Source organism: Euleptes europaea, chromosome 13 (assembly GCF_029931775.1).
Source record: "Euleptes europaea isolate rEulEur1 chromosome 13, rEulEur1.hap1, whole genome shotgun sequence".
Taxonomy (NCBI): Eukaryota; Metazoa; Chordata; class Lepidosauria; order Squamata; family Sphaerodactylidae; genus Euleptes; species Euleptes europaea.
The window spans coordinates 40,251,727-40,273,746 of NC_079324.1; the positions used below are offsets into that span (position 1 = coordinate 40,251,727).

Below are 22,020 nucleotides of genomic sequence, written 5' to 3' on the forward strand. Positions count from 1 at the left end.
CTTATTTTATAGCTAAGCCTTGACCCCAGATGAAGAAAGAAGGCTGTGCCTCATGCATTGCCAGGAGGGTTCCAAAACTGTAAATCTAAGTTGGGCAAATAAATGGTATATTTATATAAAGGTTCTTTTGGTCAAAGACCTGCTGTGAAGTGCAAAGCAAGTGAGATGGTGTCAGGGCTCATTGGCAAGCTACCTTCTCAGCCAGGCAGAAGAATCTGAGCTGAAGAACCTGTGTAAAAATACAGGGTTACTGACATGGAGGCACACATACATGCACGAGTGCACACTCCTATTAATTCTGGAAGATGCTAGTTCTAACCCAATACAGGTGGACCTCTGCTTTGAGGGTGACTTACTCCAACCACCTACATGCACACATGTGCACACCATCACTCCTGTTCCATGGCCATACAGGAGGGAAATGGCCGAGTCAGTCTCACAGGGTGGGCTGCATACGGAAGTGCTAAACAAAGTCTGCGATGGGACTTTTCCCTCAGATTTTGGCATTAACATGTTGAATCATGCATTGCAAAGGGGAAGAGTTATGATACATGAGCAGGTGTCAAAAATGAATGAACTTGCAGTGCTTGGCTGAGTCCATCTTGGATGGTTAACTGCTAATTCAGCAGGAGTGTGCCAAATGAACATCCTTCTGGTAGACTCCATTTGGAATATCTTTGGAGGGATGGAGGGAAATGCATATTTGGAGGACAAACATTTTAAAATCTGAGCTTCTTAAAGCAGTCCTCAGGAGTTCATAGCAGTAACAGTGTGAGAAGCACCAGCCATCCAAGTCTTTAAAAAAAAGAAAGGCAGTCAGGAAAACCCCACTAGGAATGGCCTTGGAGGTAGCCATATATGGAGTAGCAATCTGGAGGCAAGGTCTCCTTCCAGTTAGTGTGTGTGTGTGAAGCAGCTATTTTATGGAATAGCAATAACAAGCAAAACCTGCCAGCATGGCAGCATCATGGTTTGGCTTGCCCTTCATCCTCCAGTGGGTTGTCAGAGGCATCTGAGAAAAAGTCGTCCTGGTTGTATTGCTTCAGTTTGTTCTCCAAGAAGGTTATGCGCTGTTTGAGCTTCATCTGGGCAGTGTCGTAGTCAGACAAGAGCCGGGAAAAGCGGGTGTGCAGTGTCTCCAGGCTGACCTCCAACCTGTCCAATTTCTGTTCCACACTCCCTTCCATGCTTTCAGCAGCCGTCGTTTCATCCAACAGCCCTTCTTTGACCAGAATCTCACGGCCACGTTCCTCCAGAACTTTCTTGGCATCAGGGTACTCTGTCACTGCTTCCATGAGGTCCTCCTTCGACAGGCAGAATAGGTCAGAATAGCCAAGGCTGCGTATGTTTGCTGTCCGCCTGTTTCCCATTTTGCTCCCTTTGATGTTGAGGATGCTGATCTCACCAAAGCAGCACCCTGAAGTTAGCAAAGCATACTGAGTAATGCCGTCATCAGCCACCACAGCCAGCTTCCCTTCTTTGATGATATACATCTCCTTACCAATGTCCCCTTTTCGGCAAATATAATCGCCCGGGCTGAAAACCTGAGGACGGAGCTTGAGCACCAGTTCTACCAAGAGCCCAGCCTCGCAGTCCTGGAATATCCTAACTTTCTTCAGAGTGTCTAGGTGGACGTTAATGGCTATCTCCGCTCGCAGCTTGTTAGGCAGGTTCTTGAGCACTTCCCATTCTTCCACAGTTTTTTTATTGGTCCAGAGATAATCAAACCACCTGATGACCTTGGCCTCCATGTCCTTGCTCACTTTGCGGAACTGCATATAGTGCTTGACGGCATCAATCTTGGCCTGGAACTCTGCTCTGGTGGCGTTCATGTTGGAGATCATGGAGCCCACGTTCCCCACAATGGTAGCAAAGATGAGGACACCAATCAGGAAGTCAAAGATGACAAAGAGGAACTCTTCATCGCGCACAGGAGGAGGAGTCTCTCCAATGGTTGTCAAGGTCAGTGTAGACCAATAGAGACAATAGATGTACTCCCTTGTCAGATAGCCGTACTCTGGATCCGATATATTTGGATAAACCCAGGTGTCTTCTCCAAAGCCAATGGACTTGGAAATGGCATAATAAATGCAGGCATTCCAGTGGATTATGACCAAGATGTACAACACTAGGTTGGAGATCCTAAAGATGTTTGGGTAGCTGGTCCTCGTCTCAGTTCGATCAAAGAACTCAAACATACGGGAGAAATGTAGCAGCCTATTGAAGCGTACCTCTGGCCGGCTTAAGCCCGTGGCAAAGTATGCAAGATCGGTGGGTAAAACAGAGAGGATATCAAGCTTGAATTGTAAGGTGGCAACATATTTATCACCCAGCTTCTTGGGGTCTCTGACGAGTAAGCCCTGTTCAAGGAAACCTGCCAGGGAAAACATAGCAAGTATTAACCCTACTCCTTTGTCTAGTTACATGATTACTAACACAGTTAGTCAAATATTTCTACTTAGTCACCATGTTTTGCAAGTTGTAGCCTTGATCAGATTCCAGCTGTGTAAATTATATTACTGGTAGTCGAGGAAGTTAGTTCTGATGGTGACATCACGATACTACCCACGCACCCAGATTTTCTATCTTCACCGTGGGGAATTCACAGGGCAGGGAGGGATTACTGAAAGGATGCTACAGCCCCAGATATTCTGAGATCACTGAAGTCTACATTTCAGCCATTTAGTTCATTCATTAATTCAACAAGATGTCACGCCAGAGACCTTAACCATTCCAAAATGTTTTGCCTGTTTTGGGGAGGGAAACATTCAAAGTCAGGGTTGATAAATCTTTCACTGGGAAGCTATTTGTCAGAACGTCTGTTAACAAGAATCTCTTTCTCGAGACCTCTTAAGGACTGAGAGGAGCAAGAGAGAATACTGTTCAAACACAGCTGATGTGACTGGCAATATTAAGACACACCTGCGGGCTGATGCTTTCCCGAGCCAGATGCCTAAACACACTCACCTGTGCGCAGCCGGATGGCAATGTCAAGGAGATAGATGCCATCGGAGACGTAGTCCAGAACCAGCCATAAGATCAAGTACCGCTTGTGGAGCTCATTAAAACAGGCTCTGCGGGGAGATCACAACAGAGAAACGCAGAAGGATGAGGGCCTATGCCAAAGCAATGGTTGCAGCAGATATCAGGCTTGATCTGATTGTGGGGCAGTAGAGACTAGTGCTGAGCCACCAGGAGTGGCGTGGCACTGGTAAACATTTTTGCCCTCCTTCACTGGGAGAGTTTGTACTGTTTGCGAAATGGTGCAATACTATTCACAAGGGGGCAAATGTCAGAGGAGGAGGAGGAGGAGAAGGAGAGTTGGTTTTTAAATGCCAACTTTCTCTACCCCTTAGGGGAGAATCAAACCAGCTTACAGTCACCTTTCCTTCCTCTCCCCAGAACAGACACCCTGTGAGGTAGGTGGGGCTGAGAGAGCTGTGACTAGCCCAAGGTCACCCAGCTGGCTTCATGTGGAGGAGTGGGGAAACCAACCCAGTTCACCACGCATCTGTCCACCACTCATGTGGAGGAGTGGGGAATCAAACCCGGTTCTTCATATCAGAGTCCACCGCTCTGAACCACTGCTCTTAACCACTACACCATGTGACCCCCTCCTTTACCAAGGCAACTGGGATGACCCTCCCTTGCTCTGATCCTGTTGCACTTATAGGTATGCAAAGGCATATCTCATTGCAAGGAATGGCATGCAGGGGCACACTCTCATTTCAATGTCCGTCAAGGGAGCAAGTGTCACATGGAGTACATATACAGGATGCAGGATGAGGCCTTCCGCACAGGATGCTCACAAGATGAAGCCTTCTAACTGTGGCCTGAGACATTCCTCCCTCCATTTTTGTTTGGTAGCATCCAGATTGATCAAAAGTCCTGGAGAATACAACAGCTTGGACTCTGTGCTGTGCTATTTTGGATTGTCCTAATAAATGGTATATGCACTGCTTTTGGTTTTGAACAAACCAAACAGCCACTTTTGCAGCAAAAAGGTCAATTTTTTTTTTACTGCAAAGACTGTCAGCAAAGGGGGAAAACACAGCCCTTCCACACTTTAACAAATGGTTTGTGAACCTTTGGCTCAGGCCTGGAGCATGGCATGCTGAGTTCATGCGAGGTGGCAATGTTGGACCAGTGGGTGGGATGCACATGGGTCAGGGAAGTGTTGTGACCCACACTGACAATACCTGCCTGGACAGCAGGGCTCTGTGTGTTGTTTGAAGAAGGACAGAACAACGCTTCCCACCAGGAAGCAAGAGGTGAAGATGGCCACAGCCAGACCCACAGACTGGGCCCTGGGGTGCCGGGGGAAGTCATTGAAGGGATGCTTTTGAAATATGAGAGACACTGATGACATTTCCCAGACCTGCTAGAGCACTGACAGCGTATCTTTGGGAAGCTCTGCAGCGGTAGGCTTACACACGCTAATATGCCAGGAGAGCATCACAGTTAAGAGGGTTGGACTTAGGCTGGGGAGAGATCTGGGTTCAAATCCCTGGTCAGCCTTGAAGCAGACCAGGTGGCCATGGACAAGTCACATCCGCCTGGCCTGAGTCATTGTGATGATAAAACGAGAGAGGAAAGAGCCATGTATGCTGCCCTGGGACCTTAGAGGAAGGGTAGGATAAAAATGTGACAAACAGATAAAATTCCTAGCGGCCCAGCAAATTAGTGACTGTTAACTCTGGGTGTTTGAGGATCTGAGCAGGGGAGAGTGTAAGCTGATACAGGCCAGTAAGAAAGCAGTCAGAGTGATTCCTCCCATCTTCTGCTCTGAGCCTCCAAGAGAGGCAGTGCTGGCAAGTTACTCTCATCCTTGGATCTGAGGCATGGATAGAGTTGCCAGGTGCCCAGTGGTGGCAGGCAAACCCCTGCCAATCCACCACCACCCTGCCCACCGACCAGCTGAGGGTTGGCGGGCACACAGGCATGTGTGCCTACACACCACGGCACGGCACTTCCTGTTTACACCCAGAAGTGCCGCATTGCAAAGGGCCCCTTGCGATGCGTCACTTCCAGATGTAAATGCATCGCAAGGGGAGTTTGCGTGGTAAAAAGGCCGCTCGTGATGCGGAACTTCCAGGTGTAAACCGGCACACACATGCGATCCTCTCAGCTCTGCCCCAAAAGCCTCCCGCCAGAGGAGAAGGGTGACCTGGCAACCCTAGGCATGGAGAAGAGGAGAAGGGACAGAAGAAAGGAAATACAGAGACCCGTTTCACCAATTGCACAGAATGGTTCAGTGGAGGGAGGAGTTACGTTACAGGCAACAAAATTTGCACCTCACCGTGCTACTAATATGCACCAGTTATACAGAACAGGCAGTGCAATGACCAGCAGCCAGCGGTAGTACCAGTCCCCAGAAGGATCCAGCACAAACAGCTCCCATTTCTTCCTGAAAGCAAAGTCAATATATCCCATTAAAGTCAATATATCCCATTAAAGTCAATATATCCCATTAAACGACACCATCTGGGTGCCCAAAGTTCCCAGTTAAGATTTCCGTTTGGACATCAACTTAACCCACCAGTGGTGGCAGAGAAGTGGGTTGATCTGGAGCGATGAAACAGAGGGAAAGGGAGTGGTGCAACACACACATGTGCCACAGCACTTTCCTGCTCGAGAAGATTTGTAATTCAAGGCTTTCAGAGGCCTGGAGATGTCGATTCCTTGTCTCGTGAGCCTGTTATTTGGAGGCTGTCAGGGGAAAGTGCTGGAATCTCTATGGCTGTCAGGCTAATGTAAAGTTTTCAGTTCTTTTAGGTGAAAAGGCCTTGTGGCAGTCCCCAAACCCTTTCAGGGTATGGCAGCCAGTCTTTTATTATCGTGAAGGGGACACACACAAAAAACCCTTTGACTTTCATCACCCCACTAGTCTCCGCTACAGCAATTGCCAACTGAGACATTATAACGCTGCATGAACATGCCAATTCCTGTCACCAAGGTCTGCCTGGGTTCCAGCAGCCCGCCTGCATAAGAGCTCTTGCCCCCCTCCTTGTTCTTCTTCACCGCTTTAAAGGCAAACTAACCAATTTGCTGAAACATACGCTTGGGTAAACTAAAGCCCGCTAGCTACAGTACAGCTGAGGGTCCATAAGGTGCCACAAGGTTCCTTTCGGTTTCGGCTGCAACAGACTATGGGGGCTGCTCCTCCAGAATGGTTGAATAACGAGATCTTCGCAACCCGACAGGGAAGACCCCATTTTCATACTGCAGCTATTAATACCAAAGGTGCCCGTCCTTGGCCTCCCTGCTGCAGAAAACAATCCTCTCTTCATGCTCAAATTGCCTCGGTGCAGCCTCATCAGTGAGTCCTGCTCTTTAATTATACAGGGGAAGGGAAGCTGGGTTATCATTCCCTCTCCAGGTATGAAGAGTGGGTGGCAAACAGCCTTGTAACCGCGAGCCTGGCAGAGAGACTGGGCGTCTCCACAGAGTTAGCAAACAATCCGTGCAGTTCTAAGTAGAGGTACAGCCTCCTAAAACTATTGATTTCAGTGGACTTAGAATGGTGCAGTTCCAATTAGGATTGCATTGAACACATGAACACATGAAGATGCCTTCTACTGAATCAGACCCTTGGTCCATCAAAGTCAGTATTGTCTACTCAGACCAGCAGTGCCTCTCCAGGGTCTCAGGCAGGGGTCTTTCACATCACCTACTTGCCGGGTTCCTTTAACTGGAGATGCCAGGGATTGACCTGGGACCTTCTGCACGCAGAGACTCTACTACTGATAGGGTTTCCAACTGCCCGGTTGTGGCGGGCAATTGCCCGCCAATCAACCAGGATGCCCACTGACCAGCTGATGCCCAGCAAGAGGAAGCAGAGAGGGGGGAATGATCCCCCGCATGCTCCTAAGAAGGCTCCAGCCTCCTGTTCCATGCTGCAAGCCCGATCTGGCTAGTAGCATGGAAAGGGAGGCTGCAGCGTTCCTCCCAGCCCTGCTGTACACGCACTCCGAGCATGCGCACAGCGAGGCTTGGAAGGCTCCCCCCCCCCCCCGAGCGCTACAAGCCCGATCGGGCTTTTATAGTGGAAAGGAAGGCTGCAGCCTTCCTCCCAACCCTGCTGTGCGTGAGCTCCAAGCGCACGCACAGCAGGGCTAGGGAACCAGAAGTGGAGTCGGGAGCGCGCAAGACTCCCTCCACCCAGCCCCGGCCAAAGGAAGGTCCCGCCCAAGATAAGTGGGGACCTGACAACCATAACTATTGAGCCACAGCCCCTCCCCTACTGAATGTTGCTCCAGTGAGATGGGTGCAAAGAAAGACTCTTACTTCTTCTTCTTTTTGCCGCCCTCTTTACTGCTGTCATCTTTACTACTGGAGAGTGGAGACAAGGGCACATCTGGCCCACGGAACCGTTCGAGGAAAGAGTCCGTGCGCTCCTGCTCTTCTCGCAGGCCTTTGCCGGCCCATTCCCTGAGCACGACCACAAGACGGGCTATCCTAGAAAGGAGCAGGGGCAGAAAGGAGCAGTCAGCAAGCAGAGGAACGAACACACGGTCAGTCTGCAGCACAGAAAGGTTGGCACAAACCACTTGGGCAGCCTCAGGGACCGACTCTGGGTCAGAGGTGGCCTGAGGAGGTTGCCCTGACTGCTTCCAACAAGACCAGGGGTGGACATCTAAGGATAACCAACAAAGAAAAGGAGAGCCCTCAAAAAATAAAAGAGGGAGGAAAAGAGGATAAAATTTGCATATGCTGATTTACATCCAAAGATGCAAATTTACACATACTAGAATTTAAAGAGAAATGCAACTCACCATAGTGCCACCTCTATCTGGGGCAGCAGGCAGAGCTCAGCTCCTAGAGTGACAGCCTGTCATTCAAATGTTTACTCAAAGCTGCTTCCGCAAAAAAAAATGCCACCCCATTACAGCCAATTTTACTGGACAGAAGCAGATCTCTGATTTTTTTCCCCTCTATTTTTAGGCCTGTCCTCTGGAGGAAAAAAAAAAAGGCCATCTGGTCACCCTCAGACCCCAATCACCATCATATTTGGCAGCCTCTGGTCCAAAGAGGGCAATGTTGGCCCAGGTATAAATAACAGTTCAAAATCACAACAGGACAAGAAGCTTCAGCAATCAGCCCAAACACAGAGCAGCCTCCATTCCCCCACTCTCAATGAGAAACTAGAAACCAAAGCTACAGGGGTCTGAAATCTCCCTACTGGTCCTTGCCGGGCTGAAGGAACAGTTAGCAAGCTGAGTTTTAGGTAGGGTTGCCAACCGCCAGGTACTAGCTGGAGATCTCCTGCTAATACAACTGATCTCCAGCCGATAGAGATCAGATCACCTGGAGGAAAAATGGCCGCTTTGGCCATTGAATTCTATGGCATTGAAGTCCCTCCCCTCCCCAAACCCCACCCTCCTCAGATTCCGCCCCCAAAAATCTCCCGCCGGTGGCGGAGAGGGACCTGGCAACCCTAGTTTTAGGCCACAGGAAGGAAGTCTGATCTGTTTCCCAACTCCATCAAAAATCCCACACAATGGCAACGAAGGCTCCAGAAGTCGCCTCTGTGCCTTGCTTGCACAGTGCTTACCCTTCGAGCCACCCCACAAGTACCTGCCAAGCCCCTTTTTCCTCCGGGCAGTGCAGGATTGCCGGCCTGCTTCATCCAAGGCAGCAATCCGCTGCAGCTCTGAAGAGGTGTCATCGTCCGCTGATGGCCTTCTAATGGAGAAAAAATAGGCTGTTTACTCTCCGCTGCAGCAGGGACAGAGAAGGAACTGTCCTGCCCTGGTCCTCCTCCTCGCATCCAAACAGGATCTCTGCATTGGTCCAAATCAAAGAGTAGTAGGAGGAGGAGGAGAAGGAGAGTCCGTGCGCTCCTGAGTCCCCTCAACCCCTCAGAAATCCACACATTTCTGGCAGGGTATGATCTTTCGTGAGTCACAGCTCACTTCTTCAGATTGGGGTTTCCAAGCAGGCTTTAAACATCAACTGCAAGGAAAGGAAAGTCTGGTCCGCGCACTCACTGGGCCCCTGCAGATTGGAGGGGGGTGGGGGAGTGATAGAGTCCCCTCAGCCCCTCAGCAGTTAATTTCCAGCCTGCCCAAAGCTTGTGTGCCCCCCTGGCCAAGTGGTTTTGTGGGCCAGGCCCTTGCAAGAAATCCAAGTACCTGCTCAGATCGGTCCGCTGTTTACTGGCAGTGGCAGGTTTCAGAGACAGTTTGCCAGAGGACCTCTTCAAGCCATTGCTGGTTTCCGTCATCCTCCATGCACAGAAAAAGGCACGGGCATGAACCTGCTCCAGAAAATTACAAAGTAAAGAATTGTGCGAATAGATCTGGAAAGCTGCCTTCATGTGGGTGTCCATGCCATGGATGCTTCACGCCTTGCTTTTTTAAGATGGAGGAGAAAGACATAGAAAGGCTTCAGTTGCAAATGGCACCTTTATTAAGCAGAGAGAATCATCCAATTGCCCTTTGGTCCGGGATGGAGTAACATGGGAACTACCTGTTGAAAGCCAGGGTGGTGAAGCAGTTACAGTAGGAACAGGCAACCCCCCCCCCCCGCCCCCAGCCTGCACAGTGGTGCAACAGATCAGCAGGCGTGGGCCGGTTCTCCACCCTGGGAACTGAGACAAGCTTTCAAGATGCTGGCAAAGCACCCCTAGGGCTGAGCTGGCTTCCAGTGTGTCTGGCCAAGCCCAGTTCTAAACTCCCCCACTCTTTTCATTGCCAGCGCACCACAGGCAGACATTGCAAGGGAGTTGGCCTAAGCCACAAAGTCTGCCTGCTTCTGACTGAGACTACTGCATGGTGACAGAGAAAAAAACAGGATAATAACATAAAAACTGCCACACACACAAAAAGTATTGCCAGCTCTGCCTCTTCCTTCTCCGGCCTGGTTTCCAGTTCCTGGGTTTCCTTCTGCCCTTTGGAGAGGACACCGTATGCCTCCAACATCTGCACGTCAACCCCACTTGCCTCTTCTGTTCTCGTGTCTATTGAACCCCTAATTCAGAAGGGTACAAATGTTTTCTCAAATCCCTTGGCTCTTTGCTTGGTGGGTCTGCCTGGGACCCAGATTTGGGACCTTCATGGGAAGCAATAAACCCAACCCTGACGCAGATTCCCTGGGGGAACCACAGTGCTCCAAGAACTTTTGCCAAAGGTGAATAATTTATCCTTTGTAACTTAGTAGCCTGCTGCTTTCAAATAATTAAGAAGCTGGAAGAACAGCAGAGCAGCTGCCTCCGTACTAGATTCGGGACGTAATTTCACAACCTTCCCAGTTTCAGAGCATCCACAACTATCCCCTGGCCTGTGCTCTGAAAATCACAGCTTTGCATTGACAGTTTCCCATCTGTGTTGTGGAGAAACAATTCATTAACTGATAAGGATTCCAGAGGGTTAGGTTGTTCCAGCAAAAAAAACAACAGGAGTCCCGTGGCACCTTGAAGGCTAACAAGGTTTTATTCCAGTGCAAGTGTTCATGGATCATAATTAATGATATGTATGTGATAAATAGCTTCGTTTTTTAAAAAGAGCTAACACATTAATAAATAAGTTGGATTGTCACCATTTTCAGTTGGTGCAGATATGAACTGGCTAAATGCGTACATGCAGTTCATTCTGATTTTAATTATGTCCTTCCTTCTCTCCTATATTTCTCCACTCTTAGACCCTTGACATTTTTTCCACCACACCCATTTCCTCTCCCTCTCCCATGTGATTCCCTCCGTGTTATTAGTAAAGAACAAAGGAGCTTCTCCCAGTGGCTTTCATCTGTGTCACTGTTACCAAGGTGACAGCATCAGCATCAAGCCTTACCCTAACAACAGGTGTGAGATGCTCTCCCAGACATCCTTGATAAGACTGCAGCTGTAATGAGAGCCCTGGTGCTGGGGAGGGGGGCACCTGCGAGCCAGCGCTACTCTTTTGGAGTCTCTTGATAAATGAGAAAAGTAGGAATAGAGATGGCAAGTGCTAAGCGGAGCAACCTGACCACTAGCTTTGAAATGCGGAGGTTTCAAGACTCTTCTGCATCAGTTGTTTTAAAAAGTTATCACAAAATCATAGAATCCAAGAGCTGGAGGGGGCCTTAGAGGCCATCTAGTCCAACCTCCTCCTCAATCCAGACTCTTCTGGAAAATCACTAGCCCATGAGACTCTGTGTGTGTAAAGTGGCAACTCCTTTTTTGGGGTTTTCATGGCAAGAGACTAACAGAGGTGGTTTGCCAGTGCCTTCCTCTGCACAGCAACCCTGGTATTCCTTGGTGGTCTCCCATCCAAATACTAACCAGGGCTGACCCTGCTTAGCTTCTGAGATCTGACAAGATCAGGCTAGCCTGGGCCATCCAGGTCAGGGCTGGCCCTACTTGCCCCCAAATGACTGGTCCCATGGCCAAACTGCTCTTTTAATTAACAAGTTTCTTTCTCCTCCTAACTCCACACTAAAATCTACCCTCCATTAGATCTGGCATACTTTTTTTGCAACTGTTTAAGCCCCACTCAAATGCTATCCCCAGCTATTAATTTTTGAACAAATTTTAGTAGAGGCAATCATAAAACTTCATGGCTTCTTATGAGCAAAGTGTGAAATGAAACTCGTGACTTGTTTTGCATCAAAACCTTCAGTCATTAGTTGAATGTCAGGTATGGGGAAGCAAGGCAGGGCTCGGTGCAGGAATTATGAAAAGTCCAAAGCAGCACAACTGCATGAGTGGCAATGGCATTGTGCAAAAAATTCTTGCCCGCACTAGGAGTGGACAGAGCGCTGATCTATTAAAATCTACTTCATCAAAGACATCTGAGACTCGGTCCTACCCTTTGGCAATCTTGTGTAGTAGCAGCAATGCTTAGAACATAAGAACATAAGAAAAGCCCTGCTGGATAAGACCAAGGTCCATCAAGTCCAGCAGTCTGTTCACACAGTGGCCCACCAGGTACCTCTAGGAAGTGCAGCAGCACCATCCTGCCTGTGTTCCACAGCACCTAAGATAATAGGCATGCTCCTCTGATCCTGGGGTTGCCTCTGAAAGGAAAATGGCTAGGGTACTGATGACCATTTTGCAAACTGGAGGATGATCACCCAGTCTTAAAAAGGGTGCCTCCCCTCTCAAATGGGAGGTCTGTGAAAAGGCACCCGAGTATATTGATAAACTGCAGGAAGAAAGGTACCGGATAAATATTGGGGGGGGGTCACAGTAAGGGTTGTTCGACAGTGGAATCTGCTACCTAGGGGGGTGGTGAGCCCCCTCACTGGCAGTCTTTAAGCAGAGGCTGGACAAGCACTTGTCAAGGATGCTCTAGGCTAATCCTGCATTAAGCAGGACTAGATAGTTTGTATGGCCCCTTCCAACTCTATGATTGTTGCAGAGTACCAGACTGTTTGGCTAGTCTGAGCTTTGGATTGGAAGCAGGGTGAGGAAAGGGGGCAGGAAAGGCCACGGGGTGTTTAACAAGATGTTCAGGTTCCGAAGGTGCAGGATTCTGCTCTAGCATTCACTGCCCTGACCTGCGTGACTCAGACTAGTCTGATCTCATCAGATCTCATCAAGCTAAGCAGGGTCAGCCCTAGTTAGTACTTGGATGGGAGACCACCAAGGCAGTCCACGGCTGCTCTGCAGAGGCAGGCAATGGCAAACCACCTCTGTTCATCTCTTGCCTTGAAAACCGTGCTGGGTCATCATAAGTTGGTTGTGACTCATCATAAGTTGGTTGTGACGTGTTCCACCACACGTCACTATACCCCACTGGAACAAGTGGGATAGTCCAAGGTTTGTGTCACGTGGTTGTTACCACATCCAGCATGTTACCATCGACAGTCTTTGTCTCCTCCCCAGCGTTGTTACACACACCTCTTTAAATCAAATTAATATAAAATGTCTTTTCCCTGTAGAGGAACCCCAAGTATACACCGCTGTTAATTCTACAAGTAATTTTATCTCCTGTAATGAATGAGCAACAGATAGGGTTGCCAGGTCCCTCTTTGCCACTAGCGGGAGATTTTTGGGGCGGAGCATAAAAGGGGTGGGTTTTGGGGAGGGGTGGGACTTCAATGCCATAGAGTCCAATTGCCAAAGCAGCCATTTTCTCCAGGTGAACTGATCTCTATCGGCTGGAGATCAGTTGTATTAGCAGGAGATCTTCTGCTATTACCTGGAGGCTGGCAACCCTAGCAACGGAGTTAGCGTCCTCTAACTGACTCAAGTCAGTTCAAAAGGTGATTGGGGGGGGGAGCAGGTTGTAGCCCGGATGTGATTTCAAAACTCAAATAATATCCATCAGCTTAGGCCAGAGCTAAACACAAAATCCAAACTTGTCCTTTCACATGTAATTGAAATTGAGCTTTCTACATATTTTAACAGGAAGTTAAAGGTTTGGATTAATCTCAAAAGGTGTCTTCCTGCAAGAAGCTAATCTGACAAGTAGAATCAGGGCCTGAAACCAGAGAAGGAAAACTGAGAACTTCTAAGGTCATCTCTGGCTGTTTAGGGTTACCAATGTCCAGGTGGGGCCTGGAGATATCCCAGAATTACAACTGATCTCCAGATGACAGACATCAGTTTCCCTCGAGAAAATGGCTGTTTTGGAGGGTGGACTCTATGGCATTATACCCTGCTACGGTCCCACCCTTCCCCCAACCTTGCCCTCCACATACTCTGCCTCCCCAATTCAGAACTGGCAACCCTCCATGTGACTAGGGTTGCCAACCTCCAGGTACTAGCTGGAGATCTCCTGCTATTACAACTGATCTCCAGTCGAGAGAGATCAGATCACCTGGAGAAAATGGCCGCTTTGGCCATTGGACTCTATGGCATTGAAGTCCCTCCCCTCTCCAAACCCTGCCCTCCTCAGAATCTGCCCCCAAAATCTCCAGGTATTTCCCAACCCGGAGCTGGCAACCCTACATGTGACAGAACTCCCCCACCCTGCAGAGATCCCAAATAGCATAGATGCTCCCCTTTTTACCTTCCAGGCTTTTCCGAGCTGGGGCAGGCAGCACTAAGGGAGGGAGGCTTTCCAAAGAAGACCTGAGGCCTGTTTTTCCAGTCCACTAAGGCTAAAGAAGAGAAGGAGGCCCAGTTCTAGCCCACTGGGACTGGAGAAGAGGCCACTGCACCCAGGCGACAGCATGCATCCATAACGCCTTGTGAGAACGCTGGGCAGGGTGGAACTGAGTGGTGTGGACTGGCCCAGCGTGTTCCAGGGCAGTTAAAAGTGTCCGTTGGGGATCGGCCCGGGTCAGTCAGTTGGCGCCTTTTCTGTGGTTTATAACCCAAAAAGCTTACTGTGAGTTACTAGAGCTGTCTGTGGGCCAAACTACACATTCAGGTTTCTAACGAGTTGAGCCTGGGTTCCCAACTCGGGTTCTCCGCAGCCACATAGCAGCTGTGGGAAATGGCTTTTTAAAAATAACGGCGCGTCCACATAAACTCAGAGCGGCACCACTGGGAGAAGAAGGGCCCCTGCCCTCCCCCCCCCCAAAAAAAAAGCCATTTTCCTGCTCAGAAACAGCGTGGAGAGTAAGGATGCCAGCCCTCAGGTGGGAAATATTGTCAAAGGCTTTCACTGTCAGAGTTCATTGGTTCTTGTAGGTTATCCGGGCTGAGTAACCGTGGTCTTGGTATTTTCTTTCCTGAAGTTTCGCCAGCAGCTGTGGCCTGCATCTTCGGAGGAGAAACACTGAAGGACAGGGTCTCTCAGTGTCAAAATGTGTTATATATATTACTCTTCCTACACACTTGACACTGAGAGACCCTGTCCTTCAGTGTTACTCCTCTGAAGATGCCTGCCACAGCTGCTGGCGAAACGTCAGGAAAGAAAATACCAAGACCACGGTTACACAGCCCGGATAACCTACAAGAACCACTTCAGGTGGGACTTTGTGATCTACCAGAATTACAGCTCGTCTCCAGACTACAGAGATTGGATGCTTTGGAGGGTGGGACTCTATGACACTGTACCCCACCGGGGTCCCTGTCCTCCCCAGGCTCCACTTCAAATCTCCAGGAGTTTCCCAACCTGGATCTGGCAACTTTACCCCCTATCCCCTGCAGGTGGCCAGGGGGGACTTGGCAACCCTAGTGGGGGGGATTATTTCCCAATATTTCTGCTGCATGTGCAGAAGACAACACATGGAGCAGCAAGAACAGGGAAATAACTCCCCCACCCCCAGCACTGTTTCTGCAGAACCCAGACCCAACTCATTTAAAACCTGAAAATCTACTTTGGCCCTGTGCCTGGCATTGCTGTTGGCTCATCTGAGAATGGCTGCTTACTGTTCAGTTCTTCAAAAATTATCTCCAAGTCCTTTGATAGCAATTCTCCCTGACTGTGCCATGCGGCTGAAGGTGAATGACTACCTGGGACCGTTTTCAAGTCTTGATACATGTAAAAAAAAAAAAAACTCCCATTTTTGTTGTACAGAAACAGTCAGGGACAACATAAATTTCCCCCTGCACACAATGACACAACAAGAGATGCACGCTAACTGGGAAGAAAAGTTCAGACACAGACAACAATAAGGGGGCCATGCAATATGTGAATCAGCCTCCGTCGAGCAATGTGTGGTCAGTGCAAAATGGTGGCATGACTATGTGCGGCCCCCATCTGCCTCCGCCCCCCACATCTAGAACAGGTTTAGGGTTGGGCAATTCCTTTCCCTTCTTTTACTCACAATTGAGTGTTCTGCACAGCACCTTGTCTGGGAGCCAAACCCAGCATGGGAAAAGGGTTGGATAGCAGGGGCAGCCGGTTCTGGTTAGCTCTGGTGGTGATGCAAAGTGATCCACTCTCTGAGACCAGGATTCCCTTCTCGGCACACTTTGTGATGACTTGTGAGAGGTCCTCAGGCTCTGCTGCTACCAAGGTGACTAAAAGTGTCCAGAATCCATTCCAAAGGATGTTGTAGTATCTTCAGCAGTCAGTGGCAGTAAAAGATGACCCACTACCATGATTTGTGGTACGGGAGAGCAGTTCTCCTTTGCTTGGTGGCTTGCTCTTCATTTCCCAGCCCCTGAAGCTCAACCGGTAGCACCAGGATCATGGCAACCACAAAGAGCTAAAAGACTGGGCAAACTTCTGGGGGGCACAAAATCCAGGGCAATATCTCCAAGCGTGTGCCTCTCGCTGCAACACACCTGCCTCCAACTGCAAGGGATAGTGCACTTCATAGGAATTAATTGCTCGCTGCTTTGTGTCTTAGGGGATGAAAGGGGAACGACACACATGCTCGCTCCCTCGCCTCTTGCCTCAGCTGCCTTTGCGCTTAACCCTTCATCGGGCTTTGGTTCAACGAGGCAGCAGCGATCTTGTGCACCAGATTTCCCCAGCCCACCATACTTCTGAAAACAAAGGCTGAACTGTGACCTGAATGCAATCACAACTGGAGTGTGTACCTGTTTAGCTAGCAGGGTACAGGTCCTCTGAGTCCGAAGCTGGATTTGGCTAGTCTGCAGTAAATTTGGCTAGTCTGCAGTAAATGTGGCAAAACTTTAAATTATTGACACCAAAGCATCTTCCTCCCCCCCCCCCCCCGAAAGAAAAAAAACCTTTAAATTTGTCAAGGTGAATAGAAGCTTTGCGGGTTATGATAAATGTACATTTTCCAGTGACAATTTCCAAAATCTTTCAATTGCATATAGCCCCAGAACTCCTTTGGCTCATTGATACCACATTATGAACCACACTTATACACGTAATATAAAACACATAATTTCCAGCTTAGCTTCCAGCTGTTTTAAGGAAAATGCTAGAGCCAACTCGGAAATTCAAATTTATGTAACCCAGGAGATGCAGTCCTCCAGTGAAAGGGACAGGACTTAGTGTTCCAAAAGAATTGCCTCTGGCAACTGAAACCTGCCTTCCCCCAACCTCTCCTCAGCACCAAGGGTGCTTCACCAGAATATATAGTTCCAGCATGGCTGGGGAGAAATGGAACACCCCTGCACTGCAGGACCTCCATGCTCAATTTATAATCAGGAAGTAGTCAGGGCTGCAGCCCAATTTGTAAACAGAAAAGGTCCAAAGCCCAACCTGGCTATGCTGAGATGAAGCTCTCAGACAGATGCATCTGTCACTTGTCACTTGGGAACAGAAAGAACTGCCTGGAGGATACCTCATGCCTCCTCTGGAGGGAAAAAAGACAAAGGGTTGGAAATTGCGGGGATGTAACCCTTTGCTCCAGGGCAAACAAAGAGTTTGATTCCGTTCCCCTTCATGCACACAGCAGCTGCTGGGAAGGACTATTTAAAAAAAAAAAAAATAAGCAGAGCTCATTTGGGCTCAGAAAGTGGCCCCCTGGGGAGGAAGGGTTTCTGCCTCCCTCCCCCATTCAGCTGGACCATGCCGAAACAGCACTGGGGGAGTTATTTCCCTATTTTTGCTGTTCCACATGCACAGAATACTCCACATGGAGCAGCAAAAACAGGAAAATAACCCCCCCACACACACACACACACAGAGCAGTGTTTCGGTACAGAAAAGAGATGGGGGAAGCAGGAGCCTTTCCTCATCATCATTCCTTTATTGGCATAAATTCAAACCTGGGGATCCTTTGCTAGGTCAGTCATGACTACTTTGTTTTCTCCCATAATTTCCATTGGCCATGAGGTGTAGTCAGAATATACATTTGGATTGCTTAACTGATTTTTTGTCTCATCCACTGAGGCATGTACATTCCCACTCGGCCTCCGTAATTTGGTGAGGGGATTTACCAGAGAAGTCAGTACTCCTTGCTTCAGGGACTCTTTTTCTTTTGCTAATTTTCCTTTCTATACCAACTTTGAGTAGCTCCTGAAGCCTTCTGAGCCTTTCCTTCCCTCCACCCCAACAATATTCCAAGCCCAAATGGGCTCTGCTTGATTTTTTAAATAGCCTTTCTCCACAGCTGCAGGGAACCCAAGTTGTGCCCGGGAAACCCACGCCCAAATATTTTAAAAAGCGAATGTCTAGTTGGGCCCAGAGAGTGTGGCTGAGGCTGGAAGAGCAACAGCCTGTCTGTTCCTGTGGTGCGTGGCCTTTGGTTCCCCAGAGTGTCTCAGTTACAAAACATGCTGTCAAATACACAACAAGCCTCTCCTGAGGGAAAGCCGCAGGGGGAACGAACAGGGAGAGGTGACACCACCAATTCAAGGAGGCGGGACAGCAGGCAACTGTTCACCTGGTTGTCATCTCCCAGCTATTTCTAAGCGTTGAATAATTAAGCCTTTGGGATGAAGAATTACAGAGGGGAAACCGAGGTCTGGACCTGACAACCTGCCTTGAGAAAACCACATGGGCTGGTCAAGTGTGAGTCAAGCTCACAAGGCCTACATTCAGCTCCCTCCAGCTCTGTTTAGAAGGGCCTGGATGCCCACACCTAGCCAACAACACCTTCTCTCTCTGCCTTTCCTGTATCTCAGCTTTAATACTAAATTTTCCACTGAAATCCACTGGTCTTGAAAATGCTTCATTTGGGCCCGTTCCCAGGGAAATCATGGGAGGGTGGCAACAGAAGTGTTTTACCAAATCCATAATCCTCACAGTGTCTGATGCAAGGAGCAGTTTGGGATTATTCCATTACCTAAGTAGGCCAAGGACTTCCAAGCAAGCTTCTTAACACTCTTGCCAACACATGCAAGCAGCTCAAATGGCATTGCTTCCGCAAGCCTGGCTTCTTAACTAGGTGGACACCAGCAGCATCCAAGGGCCGAAAGATGCCCCTGTTGTGTGCCTCCATCGCCCTCACCAAGAATGGTGTAACCCTTTTTGGGGTCAAGCCCTTGGAACAGTGGACAATCTTTTCAAGAAGCGTCCCTTTGCCAAGACGCCCCTGTCCCTTGAACCTGAGGGAGCTGAAAGGATTTACCTCACCCTAAAGAACCAAACCTCTGACAAGAAAGCACAAGCGTGTGCACAAATCAGAGCCCACGTGAAGAAGACAGCACAAATACCCTGGCATGTTCCATTTGTGCCAACCATTACAAGACAGGGGGCATGGCTCAATGGCAGAACACCTGGTTGGCATTCAGAAGGTCCCAGTTTCAGTCCCTGCCTTCTCCAGTTATAAGATCTCAAAATGCTGGGAATTCCATCCAGTGGAATTGAGCAAGGCCTCAGCCGGTGTTGGGAAATACTTTTCCTGCCTGGGGACTTGGAGGTCCACTCTGTAGTCAATATTGAGCAAAATGGAACAGTCTGACTTGATATAGGTTCACTTCATATGTGTTTAAAATTTTATTAAAAGTTCAAGACGCTCAAATGTTATTAATTACTGACATGCAGCCCAGATGCACACATTCTATTGGGAATAACATGCAATTAGGAGAATGCCAGTTTTACAAATCCTTTTCCTTGCACAGGAGGGCCCTTTGCACCAGCAAAGTCCAACAGTACTACCCCTGCGCAGACTCTTAGAATAAGATTACAATGGACAGTGGAGTAGATTTTATAGTCAACTGCTCCCAAACTCTTTACTAAAGAGAAAATTTATGTTATCTTCTAATAACTTCCTACCCCTGTTCAGGGATTGCACACGTAAACCCCAGTGGGATAAAAAACATTTCTCGACCCTTGTCAGGAGGACAGACATCCCATCAGTTTTTATGACAACTGGCATTAGAAAACACACACACCCCAAAAAAAAATCTCAGGGTGTTCAAGTGTTCATTTGTTCTGGGGTCATTCCAGTTGGAGCTACATTAGTCCAAAATGTCCTGAGGTCTCTCTGAAAGGAAAAATGGCTTTAATCTGATGAGGGCTCAGGTGGATTACATGTACTCCAGGATAATTCAAGTGAAAGAGCTGCTTCAGTTGCAGGGTAACCATCACCATTCCTTGGAGCAGACATCTTTGGAGGACTCCAAACTCCACTCGTCTAGATAGAACAATAGCCCAACGTTGCTTCCTTCCATTCGAGCCACCGTGTGAGCTGTTGCACCCATGCCCCTTCCCCTAAAGTAGCAAGTGCATCTCATTCTGTCCATTCTCCTATTACAACCAGGAACAGTCAAGTCCCAGAGGATCTAGGCAGAGGGACAGTGAAAGTTAAAAAGCACAAAGTGCAAAGAAGCATCATCTTTCCCAATCACGCGCCCGTGGCTCCCTACACTTCACGTCCTCATCTCCGCAGCCAAAGCCACATATTGAGAAGACAGGTGGAGACCAGCACGGAGTAGACCACCAACTCCTTCTGACGCCAGCCCGTGTACTGCTCCTCCAGACTCTGAAGCCTCCCCGAGATTTTAGCCACCTGCATATTTAAAAAGGAAAGAAAGGGGAGGGGGACAAGGTCAGCAGCAAGGGTCTGAGCAAAAGAGAGGAGCAGAAGGCACCTCACAGGCATGGGAAGGAGGCCCAGGAAGCCTTGCTGAAAGGAGGGCCACCTTCACGGGGCCTCCCCTGCTGAGGGGAAGGAGGAACCCCCACCTTAGGGGTAGGACCCACAGAAAACTTCCCCCATCAGCATCCTTTCCCATACTTGTTTTCTCATTGCCAGAACCTCGGTGGTGCCAATTTCCTCCAGGGAGCTTTCCAAGATCACGCTAGTCTCCGGGGCACTAAAAGGAAAAAGAAAACAGGGCCACACAGGTGCAGAGAGAGGGGATTCGTATGGCGCGACCATGGAGGGGGTGCCCCCAAACACAGTGATGGCAGCATTTAAGACAGAATCCCTGCTGTCATTCCCCCCCAACCTTCCTCTCCCCTTTCAAAAAGGTATTATATGCAGTATCAACCTGCAGTGTACACACATTTGCCCCCCATTTTAGATTTACTTTTTTTCCCCTTATTGTCACTAGTACATCTGCTCATTTTCTTTACTTCTTTTTAAATTTATTTCTGTTTGTTTCAGAGGGACACACACTTCTACAGATAATTTTCCCCCTATCCAACTTAGGATGAGATCCTTATAAACCTCCCTTCAAGGGATCTTTCTTGCCAAATTTCAAGCAGAGAAAAGATCCCAGTTTTATGGGCAATTATACTTCTTACTCGCTCAGCTGGCAGCTGCAGACACTTGGCAAACCAAGGAAGCAGGTAATGATATACAATAGGAAGTCTAAAGTGGGAGGCATGAATCTAAATTTAAACTCAAACCAAATTTACAGGCAAGGGGAGTTAAACCCTGCACCCTCCTTCCCAAACCTTATTTCTCTGCATACTGGTATTTCTAGCATCTTTCTCCCAGCAAGGCTACAATGCAGGAAGAGAGCTTCCCTGGGAGAAACTGAATGAAAAAAGAGTACCATGGGGTGGGGCATGGGAAGGGGTAAGGTTTCACCTGCTCATTTCAATTTTTTGTTTAAATAGACCTTCCAGCCTCACTTTATTTACATATGAGCTGAATGTTGCTTGACTTTTTCCCCCCAACCAGAGCTAGTTACATTTCTGGGGATGAGAAATGAATTTAAGAAATCAAGAGATCTTAGATCCATCCTCATCTCTGATATCTCATAACTCATGTCATCTGGCCCTGGTCTGTCTCATCCTCTCTCTCTCTTTCATGATATGATACGCATATAAAGGATCAGTTCAGAATAATATTACATAAAACTATAGATTAAGTAAACATTATGGTTAGTGTGTGCTGTGTGAATGTGGGTCACTCCACTAAGGCTAGTTAGAGTCTGTCAAACCAGGACCTGAAGTTGGTTTGTTAACCACAATTATTCTTAACTATGGTTTTGTGTGATATATGAATGCCTTAATCCTGGTTCAATAGTGGTTTGTCACCTGGCCATTAATGCCCTCCAAAGCTCCAGAGTGAAGGCAACAAAGCCAACATTTGTCAAGACAAACCAGATTATGAGTTACTATATGTAAGACAAATCCTGGTTTCACAAACTAACCACGGTTAAAATGAAGCAGGGTTGCCCACAACGTCAGAAACGAGTCTAAGATATGTGGCATTTGCCTCCACCCACCCACTCTTGAAATCTATTTGCCAGTGTGTGCAAGCAAGCACACTGTTTGGTCCTGTACCTTGCAGGCACAGTCTCAGAGAGAGAAATCAGAATAGTTAGCAAACTGGGGCCACTGTAATTATATTGAATAGTCAAAACCATCTTTCCCAACC

General features: G+C 48.4%; 1 protein-coding gene across 1 annotated transcript; it reads right to left on the bottom strand.

Annotated features, from left to right (window-relative positions):
* Nucleotides 1-965: 965 nt before the first annotated feature.
* On the bottom strand, nt 966-9,226 carry CNGA2 (cyclic nucleotide gated channel subunit alpha 2). The gene is made up of 6 exons (XM_056859023.1): nt 9,135-9,226; nt 8,578-8,685; nt 7,288-7,458; nt 5,300-5,407; nt 2,968-3,074; nt 966-2,374 (listed from the first exon to the last, which is right to left on the bottom strand). Exons 1-6 carry the CDS (start codon nt 9,224-9,226, stop codon nt 966-968), a joined length of 1,995 nt encoding a protein of 664 aa, XP_056715001.1.
* Between the last annotated feature and the right edge of the window lie 12,794 nt (nt 9,227-22,020).

Bases quoted from the DNA above. Each gene is read 5' to 3' on its own strand.
- CNGA2 (XM_056859023.1), bottom strand. From the start codon at position 9,226: ATGACGGAAACCAGCAATGGCTTGAAGAGGTCCTCTGGCAAACTGTCT. The intron at 7,459-8,577 runs GTACTTGTGGGG...GCTCCTTTCTAG, and splicing joins AGGAAAAAGGGGCTTGGCAG to GATAGCCCGTCTTGTGGTCG. The intron at 3,075-5,299 runs GTGAGGTGCAAA...ATCTCCCCGCAG, and splicing joins TGGTGCATATTAGTAGCACG to AGCCTGTTTTAATGAGCTCC.